Source organism: Mytilus edulis, chromosome 4 (genome assembly GCF_963676685.1).
Source record: "Mytilus edulis chromosome 4, xbMytEdul2.2, whole genome shotgun sequence".
Lineage (NCBI taxonomy): Eukaryota > Metazoa > Mollusca > Bivalvia > Mytilida > Mytilidae > Mytilus > Mytilus edulis.
In genome coordinates this window covers 32929434-32948046 of record NC_092347.1, presented here as the reverse complement: position 1 = coordinate 32948046, position 18613 = coordinate 32929434, and the positions used below count along the sequence as shown (strand labels likewise).

At 31.4% G+C, this 18613-nt stretch overlaps 2 protein-coding genes across 2 annotated transcripts in view; one reads left to right on the top strand and one right to left on the bottom strand.

Annotated features, from left to right (window-relative positions):
* The first annotated feature begins 2777 nt into the window (after positions 1–2777).
* Positions 2778–10575, top strand: LOC139518421 (homeodomain-only protein-like). Its single transcript, XM_071309963.1, has 2 exons — positions 2778–3356; positions 10245–10575. The coding sequence occupies exons 1-2, from the start codon at positions 3189–3191 to the stop codon at positions 10320–10322; spliced, it is 246 nt and encodes an 81-aa protein (XP_071166064.1). The 5' UTR covers positions 2778–3188; the 3' UTR covers positions 10323–10575.
* Positions 10576–16300: 5725 nt separating this feature from the next.
* The window catches only part of LOC139519497 (xaa-Pro aminopeptidase 1-like), a 29278-nt gene continuing 26965 nt past the window's right edge, over positions 16301–18613 (bottom strand). The window contains 2 exon segments of the mRNA XM_071311608.1: positions 16301–17845; positions 18431–18529. Coding sequence (XP_071167709.1) covers positions 17726–17845; positions 18431–18529 — 219 coding nt within the window. The 3' untranslated portion in view covers positions 16301–17725.

The window sequence follows — 18613 nt, the reverse complement described above, 5'->3', positions numbered from 1 at the left end:
ACCCAGCAGGTCCAGGGCAGCGCCCGGGGAAGTCTGGGATGAAGCCCCAGTTATTTAGCAAACAGAGAGAATTATTTTGAAGTTGAAGTATGTACATGCAGTTGAGTGTTTTGCTATATATCAAATCAAAGACCTATAGTTATCTGACTAAAACAATCTAAAAACTTTGCAATGCTTGCCAATTTATTATGCTCCAGAGAAAGAAAGGGCTTTATATAGAGAACTGGATCATCTCATTACATGTATATGTTAACATACGAAAAACAAAGCAATCTTTAATTTGGTGATTTATGAATGTGATGTTCTTATACATGTAAGTCTGAAGTTTACAACCGAGGTACCGGTTAGGATTGTAACATTTTCCTTTCCTTTGGTTAGCATTGTTAAACGTGTCAATAACTTCTTTAATGTTAATGTCAAAATCAGAATGAACTTGCATCAGTGCAAGTGAAGAAAGTCTTTCTTTTCCCATGGCCAGTTACGTTTTTATGCGTTTCAGAGCGCTGAAAGAGCGTTCAGCAGAAGCGGTTGAAGGGTGGCATGGTGAGAATTATTTGCAGATTACAGCATATATTGGGTAAAGTTCTTTCGGCGTCATCTCCAATGTTGCAGAGTTGGTCTGGTTTATTAGATGGATAAATATCCCATCGCGCAACCCACCTTTTAATTTCGAGAATTCGAAACTGATCTTTTTATTGAAGAAAGAACGGACTCGTAGCCTAGGCGCGACATATGCGAGTTTGATGATCCCGAAACTTTTCAGATTGTTTGGAAGAAGCATCTGGGCTAGAAAACGTTCTTCCAAATTGACAAGACGATCTCGTATAGTTCGTTTAGAAGATGGTTTAAAAAAAATGACTGTTATGGTTTTTTATCAATATATTTATTTTTGGGCCAGTTTCGACAACGGTAGCTACGTATTAATGAAATATAAAATACAAGTCAATTGCAGGTGAAAGTAAAGTTGTTTTTCGATTATGAAATAGCTTTTCCAGAGATTTACCATTAAATTTGATATTCAACACCTGAGGACAAAACTATTACCAAATAAACAAACATACTTTAGACAATTCTACGTCTTTTAAGGCCTTGATGATCAAAATCCAACCATAAACGCCCTCAAAACATTTTTTTTTAAAAATGTGTTAATATATGAATAGATAGCAAAAATATGAAGGTGACGAATGGTTTTGGCCAGGTACTGTACGTCTATAGGGGTAGGCTCCTGCAGGATTTTTCTACATGGTTTTATTAACTTGATTGAATGCCTGCTTAAATATTTCATTCTATTCCTGCAATAGTTTCAGTATGATATTGACGGGTATGTTTATTGAAGTCGCCCTTATTTTGTACTATTATACAACATCATGTTCCCGAGAGCCGTGTTGAAGTGGTTAGTGCATCGGACTATAGACTTGCTACATGTCCCTTCCTAATTATGTTTTTTCTTCTTCAATTTTGACCCTTTAACAATTTTACTGCTATAACTAGAGGAATTATAATGGCATTATACTGACATCTGCAGGACAATCAGTACTCTGGCAGTTATCAGTAAGCATAAAGATTAGTAAGAAAGAAATATAGAAGAAAGGGAATTGTAGCAAGTCTAATCTGACTACTAACATAAAGGTTCCTGGTTCGATTCCCGGTTCTGGATGAAAAATTCAGGGACTGAATTTTCGGCTCTCCCTTAATTGACACCTTTTGCGAGTATGGTCTTAAGGAAACGATGATAGTCCGTCGTAAGGGAGGGGACTTTAAATGGCTGACTCGTGTTAAGAGAGAGCCATATCTCTTGCACGTAAAAGACACCCTGGTAGATTTCGAAAAAGAGTAGGGCAGCATTAACACCCACAAAGTGGATAGGAATTAATTTAAGTTGCAAAACTTGTTTCCCAATCCACTATAAATAAATATGTTTAAACTAAACTAAACTAAACTAAACTAAACTAAACATGTTCCCTGTAAGGAAATGTTTCAGCGCTCGAAAACATGTTTTACCCCATCATATTTTCCCTGTACCTCTTCCAAGTCAGGATCCTGCAGTTAAACAAGTGTTTGTCGATGGTCACTTTCTGTCATAACTGCATGTTTTAGTTAAATGTTGTTTGCTTGAATGAGCCCGTTAGATTCTCTTTCGAATTGTTTAACGTTTGGTTGCTCCGAAGCCTTTTATCATGCAATACTTAACGTTTATGAAGTTTTTGGATAACATTATGTTGACAGGTTCTAGCGAAAGCAATTTCCCCATATTATACTTTCTTTTCCAACTTGACGGGCGTCGCATTACTAATCTTCGCTGCTTCAATGATTGGTTCCAATAAAAAAAAAAATTTGGATTTGATTGTGTTGCATGGTGTGACAAAATTTCGGCTGTTATAGTGTTTGAAAATTAAATTTAAGATTAAATAGAGGAAAGATTCTAACATGAAAGAAGTAAATCCGGTGTCTTAAAAGGTTAAGATGGTCTTAAATACAGGAAATATTTGATTCAAATTCAAATTAAGTTTAATTGAAAATTTGTCCTCTTTGTCGATTTTCTTTTAAATTCCATAATGAATAATTCTTTAGTCCGTGTACGGTTTTGTACTTTTAATTTCGTCAAATAAAGTGTGATTTATCCTATTTAATTTCATCTTTTATCGTCAACATGTGAATGGTGAGATCATATAATACAAGCGAATACCCTGGTGAACTGCGGAAACATTTCATTTTATTTGCATAAAATCGACATATTGATTGATATGTTCTGATGTTTATAGCCCCTAAAACTTTTAATACGGTTGAACCTAAAAATACCCGGAAATTACAAATAATTGATAGAACTCTGATGTAAACGTTCAAACATTGGTCAGGAACTGTGATCACCTATCTGTAATGTTTGTTACGGTTAATTGAACGTGTTGTAATAGATCGACTAACGACTTGTGGATAGCTCTATCATATAGATCTCGACAGGGGAACGAAACGTGCCCGAGATATCACTCGTAAAAACTTTATTGTGTTGACACAACAATCCGATTATACGAATCTTAATACATTTTAAGATAATATTTACTTTCTTTGACCTTTAAGTGCTGATTTTACAAGTGTTATATGTCATATTTGTACTGGGAGTTTATAGCTACTACTGACTGGGAATATGATTTAACTTCAGTTATTTTTTACTATTATTCTAAAGCTTAGTGATGTCACACAACATCGTGGCTCATCTAACCCCCACAAACTTACTCCCGAGAATACGTGCAGAACAGGAAAATGTATTAGAAGGAAACTTTCAAAGGAATAGAAATCCTAATGATTTGGATCTAACAATAATATCAGCAGAGGCTAATCTTTCTGAAGAAGACGTAAAGGTAAGAAGTGCATTTATTTCATTCATAAATTTTAATTACTACACCCTCCCCTTTTCTACATAGGATCTTAGGACAAGGCCTGCATTTTTTTTCAATTACAACCGACCCTCCCCCTTTTCTTTAAAGGGAAAACGCAATTATATTTAATAATATATTCAACTTAACTTAAGCAAATTGAACTTATCGATCTGCTGTTTGCTTAGTTAATCCCCAGGTGGCCCGAATTGATTTTAATTTCATAATTTATTAACTTTCAATGTTAATGCTTGTACGTACGGTTTACGAAATTTTAAGGTCTATTAACGTGATGACTTTTTCTCACTGATACACATTTTTATTAAATCCATATAAATTTTATGGACTTGTATTTACTTTGTTCTGTGCCTATCCAAACTTCAATCAACTTTAATGGCATTTCTTCTTAAAGTAAAAGTTCACACGCTTTTACGATAAAGAGTTAGTGACTGGAAACTTGGGAAATAGTAGAAATGGAAAATACATTAATATATCTAAATTATTAAGCAACACGCTTTGGAAAATGTCCGTAAGAATCAATTGTTTGTGTTTTAATATCACATAATCGTAAAAACATGTTCAACTAAGTCACATAGTTAGAACAAAACATATACGTATAGAAAAATTGTTACTTTGTTTTAGATAACAGAAATTGGCATATCACCGACTTCATGACCAGTTATCATTTATTATGTCGACGGACAGGCTGTATTAAACGAATTAATTAATTTATTATTTATAATAAAGATAGTCAAATATATATCGCAGACAAGGACACCGGCTGTGTTAATGCAGACTTTAATTATCATTCACTTGGCTTATGTGTTGGCGGAGGACCAATACTTTTCTACAATCAATAACACAGTTCTTTAGTATAATCACCAGATATTTCCCTAACTATGATAATTTTCTGGGACACTTTCTCATCATGTTTACGAACCTTTACATCAGAATCAACATATATATGTGTTTTTGCTTTCTATGCGATATTTTTATGCAATTATTGATGTAAAAATACACTTAGTATACAAAAATAATTCATTGAAATAAATTGTATCCTCAAACATGTTGATTTTGATGCCTCAATTTGATCTTATGATATCGCAGAGAAGATCCAGTAGATGAGGGAATAGAGCTTTACATAACAATCCCGTATATTGTCGAGAAATCGGATATATGTAAGAATTTGAATGACTCGTTTAAACTGAGAAAAAATATTATTATTTATTTATTCTGATTTCTCGATAAATAAAGTAATATGAAAGGACATTTTAAATAAAACAGAAATTTATCAAAAAATTTAAGTGTTCATGAGAATGTAGATTTTGTTTGAACTTTTCTGATTTAATCTGCAAGTACGAATACATATTTTTTCCAAACTCTCGTACGAATTTTGCCATGGCCTTATTTTCCAACTTTTTTCATAACTATAATACAACAGGTCATTGACAAAGCGACCAATACTTATGGATGGACTATTTGATATTCGGGGAAAGGTGGGTGGAGAATTATTCGAATTGGATCTTTTTTTATCTGTTGCTTCGCTAGCATTTATTTCTTTGCCTCACGAATATTTTTTTTTGTCGAGCCTGCGATTTTTGCCGCAGAAAGCTCGACATAGGGATAATGATCTGGCAGCGGTGACGTTAGCTAACTTCTTTAAAGCTTTATATTTTAGAAGGTGGAAGACCTGGATGCTTCATATATATACTTTGTATATAGATGCCTTATGTTACAAAGTTTCCGTCTGTCACATGTTCATCGTCCTTGACATCATTTTCATTATCCAATGACTACTCGAAAAAAAAAGTTAAGATGTTTTGTAATGTTAATTTCTCTCTTATTATGAGCAATATGAAAACTATATTTAGTATGTGCGTACCTTGCAAAGTCCTCATGCCTGTCATACAGTTTTCAATTGACCTCGACCTTATTTCATGGATCAGTGAACAAGGTTAAGTTTTGGTGGTCAAGTCCATATCTCAGATACTATAAGTAATAGGACTATATTCGGTATATAGAAGGACTGTAAGGTGTACATGTCCAGCTGGTAGGTGTCATCTGACCTTTACCTCATTTTCATGGTTCAGTGGTCAAAATAAGGATTTTGAGTTCAGGTCTATTTTTCTAATACTTTATGCAATAAGTCAACTTTATTTGGTGTATGAACATATTTTATGATGCACATGTTAGTCTTGCTGTTTTTATTTGGCCTTGACGCATTTTTCACGGTTCATTGCTCACTGTTAAGTTTTGTGTTTAGGTCTGTTTTTCTTAAATTATGAGCAATATGTCAACTGTAAATGTTGTATGGAATGATTGTAAACTACATGTCTGTCTGGCATGGTTGACCTGACCTTGACCTCATTTACATGGTTCATTGGTCAAGGTTGGTCTATTTCTTAGAAACTATAAGCAATAGATCAACTATATTTAGTGTATACTATTGAATGATTGTAAGGTGTACATGTATTTCTCTTTTGGTTTATATGACCTAGACCTTATTTTCTTGGATCATGTTAAGGTGATGTAATATTTGTAGTAAAGCTTAATATTTAGGACTTTCAAAATAATATCAATGATTTGTAAAGAAAGCGAGACATTTCAGCGTGTACACTCTTGTTTTACTTTTGTACACATTTGTATCATCAATTATTCCTCCATTTTATGTTACAGAATATTACTTTCCATCCTGTCTTGTGTAATATCATTTTATTTCAATTCTTACCAGGCCAAATCCTCCTCCATCTCCCACCTGGAAATCAAATGATTGCCTCCTTATTAGGACTGTTGTCTTACTTATGTCGATGCTTTATGAGTTTTATGAAGGGTAAGAAAGGCGACACCCACAGATTTTTGTATATATGATACAAAATCAACATATAAAATCAACGCAGATTGACAGAAGTAACACTGCGGGTGTCGCAAGCCGGGAGCAGAAACTACTGACCCTTCCATAACAACCCCCTATGCGGCACCTGAGTTCACTGAGGTTTTTGATAGGATTGTGTTGTTAATTTTTTTTTAGTTTTCTTTGCATTGTTTTGTAATTATTGTTGGACTTTTCGTCTCTTTTATGCCACATTGCTGTCTTTTTTTGATAGGATAGTCAACAGTTGAAGCGATGTTTGCCTGAGAACGGTCATCCTAGTTCGTTTTTATATTTAAAATGAGTCAAAATGATTTTTAATTCTAAATGGTCGTAGGGGAGAGCGGAGATAATATGAAACATGCTTGATTTGAAGCTCGTGTATTCTTTCACCCTTTTCGAGAATCTACTAGACGGGCAAAACATGCATTAGAGTGAACAAATTTAAAACTTGGTTCCTTGAATTAAAAATCTATATATTTAATAAGCAACATGATTTATTATAAAAATGAGGACTGAAATCTTAAATTATATAAAATTGGCTATTAAATTTCATATTATTTACACAGTTTCAAATTTCTCAGATGTAATTGTTGAATGAAGTTTTCTATTAACAGAGTTGTATATGTTGAACAGTTTCAATTGAAAAGAGCGAACAACTTCACCGGAGTGTGATAACTAATTCTTTTGATTTATATCTGAAATTTAAACAAAATTATTGAGTTTAATGTTCCTTATCAGGCCTTTTCGATGTCATTATCATTTTTTATTCTCCTACTGCACATTTAAGGTTACTGATATACAATCTTTGAAGGTACAAAAATACATGTATAGATAAATGGTCGTAGGATTGATTTACAGTTACGTACCAGATTTCAATAGTTTTTGTACCCTTTGATTATACTGTGATGAAGTTATATCAGAAATACAATAAATGTTCACAAACAGAAAAAAATGAATTTTAACAATCTACTTGAAAATGTTTACTTTACAAGTTTAAAATGAGTATATTACAGTTAGATTTATGACGCCTCAAAAAAGTCTGAAAAAAGAAAGTAATTCAACAAAAAAGTAACAAAATCGTCTTAAATTATTTAGTTCATACCAAGAAAACATGCAAAAGCGATAGTATTAAACAGTATCAACTTTTTCGAAGGTTCTGTATATATGTGGTATTCAAGTTGGAAAGTAAAATATCTGCCTCTCCTTTTTCAGTTACAGTTATAAATGTATCTAGTTAGTGACAGTTAATGTCTTTAAACTGTGACAATTATCTTATTTCTATTTCAACATTACCATGTAAAATTCATTTACATCTAGTAACACCCCCCTTTTTTTTACTGAAGTTTACTGTTAACTTAGACGTTATCATTATTTATAAGTTCGTGCACTGTTTATCATGGCTGGACACAACCACATAGTCGGTACAGTATTAAACAATCAAAAATGGCCTTCTAGCCAAAAAATAAATAAAGGAGTAGGTCCGGTAAGGGCCGATTTTGGACTCAAATTTCAAGTTCATCTAACGAAAGTTTTTGGACACTTTTTAAACACTAAAGTGTCTATTTCAATTGATTCGATTAGTTTATGTGAAAGATTTTAACTGATTTGGTCATTAAAAACGCTCCGATTCAAGCTTAAATATGAAAAATCTATCAAATATACCAAAAACGTCACTTTTTAGATGGTTTTTGTCAAAAATGAATGTGGCCGCATCCGTGTTCATCCTCAACCTTTATATATGTTTTGTATTATCATCAAATACAACTTACATTTCAATATTATGAATGAACACGAATGCGGCCACTTTCATTTTAGACGAAAACCGTCTAAAAATTGACCAAAATGCTAAAATTTTGAAGATTTCAGTAATTTAGCATGACTAAATGATGCTGGAACGCGATATTTGTGCATTTTATCGTCAAAAACAGCTCATATTTATGTAGCAGAAGCATTTTACTTTCCAAAATATAGCTTAAAGATTACATTTTCACAATTTTCTAAAACTGCTTTATTTTGGGGCCAATAAGGGGTCTTAGTGAACCTACTCCTTTCAACATGATCATGGCAGCGTAAAAAATTAACACAGGACTTACATTCTGTCAGAGACGTATTAAAAGGGAGCGACAGGGGATTCGGTACCCATAATGAATCTACATTTATGGTTATTCTATTGACTTTCTACATGTTACACTCCCAAAATTGCCTAGTTCCCCCTCCCCTTTTTCTCACATCTGAAAGTATATTAAAACAATGAAGATTCGGTATGGTTTCCTTAAGCGAATCCATCACAGAAAACTTGAAATCGCTCTCCGAAAAAAAAGTGATTGGAGTTTAAGCAACGAAATTTATGACTGCGTTCAAAATTGTCTTTCCTATAGATATATTTCAGCCATGCATTAACATGGTACTTTAACATGGTAATGTTGAAATTGAAATAAGATAATTGTCACAGTTTAAAGACATTAACTGTCGCTAATTAGATACATTTATATTATACTCGCCCATATAATTTAAAATAAATGAGTACATTTATATTGAAATGGGCCAAACATGTTATCATGTCAACAAGAGCATGTTATTTCCTATTGAATTTAAATACTCCTTTCCGGAGGTCGTTTGACCTTTGATGGGATCAGCCCATAAATTAAGATCCCATTAAATGAATGTCTATGCGAGGATTTTAATAGTTAGTATCCGCCTAATGTATACTTTTTGATGATTTTCTGAAGGCCAAAGTCAGTTTAATGTGTTATGTCTCAATTTTTTGAGTTCTCAACTCGGGGATCAAATGAACAGTCAGGCGAATATCATAAAAGATGTACAAGAGAAGTCATGTATTGTCGTACGTCAGATTAAAATTACAGGCTTATATAGCACTACTATATCAGAAATCTGAATAGAAAATATTGTTTTCACATTCTGAAAGTTCGATGTGTAAAGTTACTGGAGATATTACAAATATTTTTTTAAGTATAATACTTGTTTATGGTTTCCTTTGTCGCCAATATGGACAGTTTATTTAAACATCGTTTTTGTTATGTCTTTTACAAGATCGACTTCATTAAACCTATAGCTAACTGGACAGACAAATTGCACCTTATGCTTCACATAAAATGTTCACGATTTATAATAAAGAATGCTCACGAATAATAAGAAAACTATTAAAAACTTTCATAGGAAGAACAGACCAATACTCTTATTGATTTATTTCATATTTAAAGGGAGATGCTCAAAAGACGACTTACTTTTTAGAGAGCTCGAACTGTTCAAAATGTAGGGTTGATTGAGATGTCCAGTGACAAATATTATAAGCATTTCAGTGTTGATCACATGTGAATTCAATAACAATATGAATATAGTATCATTTGTTGATCACGAGATAAGAAATACTCGATTCGGAACCGACGAGTAAACAAATTTGATGTGTTTCGTCTGCATAAACTCAGTGGCGCTCAACTAAACAAAAGTAGAAGGCAAATGAAAATACGAATTAAGGTAAAGACCACTGAAGCAATTTTTTTTAAAGATGTGATAATTCGAAGTGTTTTAAACACAGTGGTTTTGAATATTATAAAAACATCATTTCTAAACAGTAACTTTGCAGAAACCGAAATTATCAATAATAACTTTATTGTCACATACACATCTATAGTCTGATTAGAGTTGTTTGTGACGAGGAATAAAAAACAAAAGATAACACAGAAGTACCAATTCAACCAATTAATATGATTATGATGATATCGCATGTCAACACATAATTAATGATTGCTGTTTACTGTACTGGAGATACCCTAGGGACGAACATTGAAAAAATAAATCACAACAGCAAAATGCATTGTTATAAGAAGAACACCGAAAAACTATATTAACCTTGTTTTTGTATAACTGATGTAAAATAGATAATAGCAATTCTCTACAGTGCAGATTCGCAACTTATGAAAACAATTACCGCTTGACGAGAATATCAGTTCACTGAATGATTGATTGCATTTATTTTACAGAAATGGTATCAACACAGATTAGCATGCTGGAGACAGCAACAAGGACTTCCGGCAAATAGTGGTTCTGTCAAGGACTGATGTCAAGGTCATTCAAAGGTCACATTGACCTATATATTTACTCAGAAAAGATTGAATTGTTCTTAATACGTGTAGTGCTGTAAATTCCAAATTTGATGTTGTGTTGTGAAGTTTATTTCTGTCATTGAGATTGAAATGTTTTACTATTAAAATGGAACTAATGATATCAGTATTGATAATATACATGACAACCCAGAAATATGAGCAATGAATCAAATCTAATGTAATTTTCACACATGGCTAAAGTCGTCCTAACTTGCCCAAACAAAAAAAATTGAGTTACAAATCATGGTAACAAATGATAAACAAATCGTATGATTTCTTTGTGATTTGAAAGTGATAAAATTTCACATGCAAATGAGCTAACAAATCACAATAACAAATCACGAACAAATTGTTTACAAATCATAAGCAAATCAGGGTAACAAATGATAAACAAATCGTATGATTTCTTTGTGATTTGAAAGTGATAAAATTTCACATGCAAATGAGCTAACAAATCACAATAACAAATCACGACCAAATTGCTTACAAATCATAAGCAAATCATAAACAAATTGCCAAGAAATTGTTTTGAAATCATTTACAAATCAGAACCAAATTGTTTTCAAATCGTTAAGAAATTGTTATCAAATCTTTAACAAATCAGAAATAAATCATATTCCTACCTCAAGCAAATCACAAGCAAATCGTAAATAAATTGGCATCAATCATCAATTCACAGATTATATCATTAACATCCAGATCAAATATAAGTTCTGCCCCTGAAACCCCAAAACTTTGAAGCGCAAGTGTCTTCATTTTACCTTTAATAGCTACTCCACTAATTGTAAAAAGAAGTACGTACTATCTTTGGTTGCGATGAGGGACAAATTGTTCTTTGTGAAGTTTCTCTTACTTTTTACCCGAAATTTGAAAAAAAAACATAGGCAACCACGTGTACTTAGTAGAATATAATGTCAAATAGGTGATGGGTCTTAGTCTTGGTCCAAATCTGCTATATTGTAATATATATATAGATTTGTCCATTTTGCCCGGGACCTGGTCAGTAAACAACAATTAAAACATTAAACTTGCCAGTGAATTTAATCTGCTGGCGCGGGAAGCTAGTCTTGAAATGTTTTGATCTGTTTACACATCTTTTACACATTTTTATTTTTAAAATTAATCCTAACATCACTAAACTATCATGATTATAACGAGATACTGAAATGCACAGTTTCTGAATTTTAAAGGTTAACATTTGAATAGTATTAGTTAAATATGTGAAATTATAAAATATAAAGATTCCTTACCACCGTCATCTTTCATAGATTGCATAAAACTCCCCATCTTGCAACCTTCTTTGTTCAGTTACTATAGAACAGTATTTGAAATTTGAATTTGACATCACCCGGAAGTAAGAGAGATAGATAAACAAAGAAACCTGGAATGCATTAACATTTTATGCATTGTAGCAAATCATCAATGAATCACACCAAGATAGCTAAGAAAGTTAACAAATCATTTTCAAATCATTTCATATGATATTCAAAGTTAACAAATCATAACGAAATCACACCGTTCTAGCTAACAAAGTTAACAAATCTCTTTCAAATCATTTCATACGATATTCTAAGTAAACAAATCATAAAGAAATCACACAAAAACAGAAACAAATGGCTTACAAATCATACCAAAGAAAGAAATCAAATAGAAATCAGATTTAGGGAATTTGGAAAATTCTGATTTGTCTATGATTTGTTTAATGAATCGCAAGCAAATGGTACTAACAAATCGCAGAATCACGATTTGAAAGAGATTTGAATATGATTTGAAAGCAATTTGTTCATTTATTTTTCTGTTTGGGTGGTGTACATTTCTTTCAAGAAATAGTCCTGAATCATTCCAGAAAGGCGGAGCTGCCCACCACAGACAATTGTGCCTTATTTATATAAAGCTTTTACATTTGACTTTTATACTTCTCTATACATATTTCTATATTTTTCTAAGGAAACAAACATATTTACGTGCAATATCAAGTACAAGTGAATTTTAATGAAGAATGAGACCCAAGCTAAAATCTGTCTCATTTGTCAATCACATTATTATTTAAGACAATTTTCGTGTTATTATAATTTTAAGTTGTAGCATAAATCATGCAGTGTTAATCAGTATAATTATTATGGAAATGGCAGACAACCCCCTCCCCCTAAAGAAAAATTATTTTGAACGCCTATAAATCTTCAAGTTAACCATGGTATTGTTATAGGTTTGATATTGATTTCAATATAGGTAAATAATTTATATAAAAGAGGGAGAGGACTTAATTTGAATTTTCCAGTTGCAAGATTTTTTTAATGTATAATATGGTTTATGTTGCAAGACAAGAATAAAATGCAATGTAGTTTATATTATGTTTGTGCAATATATAAAATAATTTTTCTGTATGCATGTCTTTTATTCAAATGTAGTAATGTATTTAATGTGATTTTTTTTGCTTTACAAAGATACTATCAACATTTAGGAAATATCAAGTGATAATTTGAAAACATGTTTTTGAATGGCATAGTTTTTCCAATGACCATGATGTACTCCAGCTGCATTTTAAAATGGTCTAAAACTTGCAGAGAAGTTTCTGTTGGGTTAAAATGTGCAGAATTGCATATTTGAATGAAGAGCCTGAGGTCGGTAGTTCTGAGTGCAGAAGTTCATGTAATTCATTAATAAATTAATAAATACCCTCATTGTTGATCAGGGATTTGTAAAGTGGTGGCAGCTTATTTCCATGTTGTTTTGTGAAGCTGTTTATATATCAGGATATTCACATGTTGTTTTTACACTATTTTGCTTTGTGTTATTACTTCAGATATTTATTAAACTGTTCATCAATATCGTCTTTCTTAGTCATTTTATTTTTTTCTATTATGGATTTATTAGGGATAAATAATCACAAGATGTAAAAATTATTAAAAAATAATGCTGAAAGGGGTATAAAATTTGGAGAAAAGTGTGTAAATTTGAACTGCATGTTTGTTGATATTTTCAGATCAATCTTATCTAAAAAAAGAAAAAAGTCATCCTATTTGTGGATTCCAGTTTTCTTGGTATGTGATTGAATGTAGGGTGGTGTTCATGCTGTGCACCAGCCAAGTATTCAGCACTTATATGCTGACATAAAATATCATATGCTTTGATGCAGTCGTTTTTCTGGAATTTTGATTTTCATAAAACTTTAAAATAATCCAAAACACTGAGGCTTTTTTAATACCAGACAAAGATAGCCAAATTTTCCACAATTATTTTTCAATGCTCTACAACTTTGTATCCAATTTGGTTTTCCATATGTTTGCTTAAGTCTTGTGTGTAGACACCACACAACTGGTGTACCTTTTATTATAAGCCTGATATCTTTGATGATAATTTGATAATACATCATTCAAATTGTGATTGAAAAATCTTCTAATTTATGTGAAATCATAGTTCTTGTTATCTATAAAAATTAGTACTTCAAGAAAAATATTCTTTCTTAGTTTAATACCGGTGCACAAACAACACAGAATATTATTGTGTCTGCCACTGCAGGAAATGAATAAATTCCCAATAGATTGATGTAAACAAATTTGTCTCTTAAATGAAAATATTTCACATCCAAAAGCAAAGATGAATGTTTTTTCCAATGTCATTATGTCAACTGACGTTAAACTAAAGTCATTTATACTAATTTCCTAGAATTTTAATTTCAAGTATGCAAGTGTCTGCTTCTCTCAAGTTGAAGTAGATGGGGTTTTTATGTTATTATATAATACTCCATGTCAATTTCTGTTTACAATACACAAAAAAATATTACTGTTCTATTTCTTGACCTTGTAGCAAAAATATTTGACAAACAATAAGAGATAAGAAATAGTTAATATTGAAATCATACATGTCATTATTTTGTTTATGAGATACAAAGCCCATATACACTGACATACTTATATGAAATTGAAATCTATAACAGGACTTTACTAGTAAGTACTAAATAAACAAAAGGATTTCATTTAATGGATAAAGCAAGAATCAATCAACACAGAGAGGTACTTCTGGATAATAAAAGTTAGAGTAAATATAAGTGATTAGAAACAATCAATAATTTAAGTTCATTTACTGCTGTTTTCAATACTGATTGAGATACCATATATCCCTTTATTACAATTGTAGTGGCAGATCCAGAAATGTTCATAAGTGGGGGCCCACTGACTGCCTAAGAAGGGCCCTGCTCCTGTCATGCTTCAGAGATTCCCTATATGATCAACCAAATTTTTCCAAGAAGGTCCCCCTGCCCCCTAAATTTGCCTCTGAATTGTGAAAACAAAATTATTGGCAAATTTGTTTCCTTTTTTTTAAAACTGCATTCCAAAAAAAAACCCAACCTATCTTTCCGGATGTTTTCCCACCACAGCCCTATTTTATTATTTTCCTGTGTTTTTATCATAGGATTGCTGTCTCATAGACATAACCTACATCTCCTTTTACTCATATAGATATAGAACATATTGCCATTGTTTATAAATTTCATCTCCATTTATTGGTATAAATCAAGTTTTTTTCAATCAACATTCACATGAATAAACTAAATATTGATATCTTGAAGCTTGAGCATTTATACATATATTGTGTATTTGTTTTCATTCTAATTATACACAAGATATTTGCCAGTGGATTTTTTCCCCATGAAAATTAATCAATGTATTTAAAAAAAAAAAAATGGAGATGTGTCCCAATGGACACAGTTGATGCCCCGCTTTCATACAACATTATTGTTTTGAACATGTAGATATTAAAGTGGGCATAAACTCAAAGACTATATAACGATAAAGTGATGCTACCCAAATTTGTACTTGATCAGAGTTTTGTGGAAATAAGTATTGTGTACAGGTCTCATAATGTTTGGTTGGGACAAACTTAAAGTTACAGAACAGAAACCAAATTTTTTGCAAGTTTTGCATTTATAAAGGGGCATAACTCGATAATGATTAAAGTGATGCCACCAAAATTCAACTTGATCTGTATTTTGTGGTAAAAAGCATTATGTATCAGTTTCATAACATTTGGTTGAGGCAACTTAAGTTAGAAAACATAAAGTGGCATAACTCGTGAATGGTCAAAGTGACCCCATAAAAATTCAAACTCAATCTGTATTTTGTGGTAATATTAAGTATTGTGTATAAGTTTCATAACATTTGGTTGAAGCAAACTTAAGTTAAAGAACGAAACTAAAAATTTTGCAATTTTTCTATTTATAAAGAGGCATTAGAACAGTTTTAGTGACACCACCAAAATTCAAATTTATTCTGTGTTTTGTGGTAATAAGCATTGTGTAAATGTTTCATAACATTTGGTTGAGGCAAACTTAAAAGAACGGAAACTAAATATTTTGCAATTTTATATTTATGAAGGGGCATAACTCTAGACCAGTTGAAGTAACATCACCAAAATTCAAACTTGATCTGTGTTTTGCAGTAATAAGCATTGTACATGCCACCATTGATTTTTCCCTATTAGTCTTTGTTAAATTTGCACTTTTCAAAAAATTGTGCAGAATTTATCTTTGTTTCAAATAAAGAAATGCTTGGCATGAGTAAAGTTTTAATCTGTCCAGTACAACATCAAGTTTCCAAAATATTCTATAGAAACCTCAAATAAAAAAATAATGGTGCTTTGAAATACCCAAGATATATGCTTATGACCCCGAAATGTTTTACTGCAATAGAATGTGAAGAAACTTTGTTGCTCACCAAGGTCTTTTGCGCAGGTGAGCTTAAATATTTAAAACCAATTCGTCAATTTCTACAGACCAAATTGTCACCAGATAGGGAAAATGGAATCTTTGCTAAGATTTTTTTAACCACCCAAATGGGAAATTTTAAATGTTGTCCATACAGCAAGGTCAATAAGATCAATAAAATCTCTCAGAAACTTTGCAAGAGTGATCTCCAAATAATAAGTATAAAACCTTTGTGTTAATACTTTATTTCCATATTTATGCTGTATGAAAACAAAAGCATATGATATGAAGTCACATCAATGGTTTCTGGTTAATGATATTTCTAGTGTTAAAAAAAAGGAATTACAAAAATAATCACAATTATATGGATATTTGACGTAATTTTCTATAATTACTCGCAATCACAATTTAAACTGATCAATTACATGAATGTTAGGCCTAATTATATGAAAAAAATATGCATTTCGTTGTGTTAATTTTTCTATTTTGACTAAAAAAAACACTCAAAAGAAAAAAAAATATTTTAACAATTTGTTACATGATTCTGTGTACCATAGCTGGTTGATGGAATTGCTCATATATATAACATGCTCATTAAGTTGTAAAATTGTCCTGAATGATGAATAAAAGAGATTGTTCATTGAAGAAAAGTTATAAATATTCATGCTTGAAATCAGTAATATGCTATTCTGTCCAAAGAATGTTATTATCAAAGCATGTAAAGCATAAACTTGTCTCTTTCTTTCTTTTAAAAAATATTAAAGCTTTATTCTAATATATTTGCACAACAAACCCTGAAGTAGATATGTGAAACACAAATGATATACAATCATGAACCCTGAAGTAAACATGTGAAATACAAATTATCAAGTCAACTTATGTCGTGAATTTTTATAGCAGAAATCTTAGTTGAATTATGCACATAATTGTTGTTAAAACAAGGGGGCATTTGTCATTTTCAAAAGAGGGAGAATTCCAACCCCTGCAACCGCCACTGAAAACATATCCAGTAATTGGTCAGGGAATATTCTTTACCTTTGCCTACAATAACAAAAATACCAGTAATACAAATTTTGATACAATATCTAAAGCAATGCAACCATAATCATGTTCAATTGTACATGTTAAATAATATTTCTTGCATCAGACATTATATGGCAGCATTTTAGGATTAAATAATAAAAATTGACACTAAATAAAGAGGCAAAAAAAGAAAGAATAAATTTAATGTCTTGTAGACATGGAAGCACCAACTTAACCAAAATAAGATCAACATATTATTGATATAATAGAGATTTCTCCAACACCGACTAAAATTAAATTTTATCAAATGAAAGTCATTAAATTTTGACATGCAGATTTTCAAATAAAGTTCTGTTTCACCCTGAATCAATATTTGATATTGTTAGGTAAAGCTTCTTTTAACAATTTTATTAAACAACTTCGCCATTCTATACAAAGTCTTTTCTATATTCAACCATTGAAACTGACAGATATTTCAAACTTTAATAATAAACTTCTATAAACAATGTCCATCATTAAAAATAGCATCAACTTATATAAAGCTAATCACCTAAGCAAAGATGTCTTTCAGAAAACTTTCTGAAATGAATTTTCAAATTGGAAATATATTAGAATATTGTTAAGTTTTTGATCAACCAATAGGCTGTGTCTCTTTCATCATCCACTTTAAGGCCTCTTGTTTTCCCTGTCGTTTCAGCTCAGCACCAACTTCATCTCTGACTTGTGTATGGTAATCATTGATCCAGTTTACCTGTAAAACAAGAAATAAATTACTATTTATATGTTTAAACAATATTTGACTTACTAAATTATCTCCCCTAATGAAATAATTGACTTTGCTTAATTATCTCCCCTTCTGCAATATTTGACTTACTAAATTATCTCCCCTTCAGCAATAATTGACTTACTAAATTATCTCCCCTACTTCAAAATTTGACTTACTGTAAATTCAGATATTATTACAAGGTTTTTATTTTTGCGAAAAATGCGACCGGGTTATAATAGCAATTATTTAAACTCGCAGTTATAAATTCTGTATATGAATTAAACAGGATTTTTCTTAATATCGCAAAAGTTAAAATCGCATTTTTGTTTAGAAAATGAAAAAAATGGCAATAAAAAGTGCACGCAATAATTTCTGAGTTTACGGGACTTTCAAATTATCTCCCCTTCTACAATAATTAATTTATTGTAATGATTAATGAACTGTGAAAATGAAGTTTTAAAAGGGGGTTCCTAACCCAGGACAAAGGGGGGGGGGGAGCTTGTGTTTCAAACTACATGTTCAAATGCATTGATCGTTAAAAAAAAGGGGGGTATACTGGATACTACGTACCTCTTTTTCTGTAAGTAATGATGGATCAATCATTTTATTCTGAAGTGGTACTAGGGTGATTGTTTCAAATGTTAGAAATCCTTTGTTCTTAAAGTTGTGCTGAAAACAAACAAAAACATTTAAAAGGATATAAGCAAATATGTATTTTACTGTGGTAATTATCATACTTCTTTCGTAAAACCA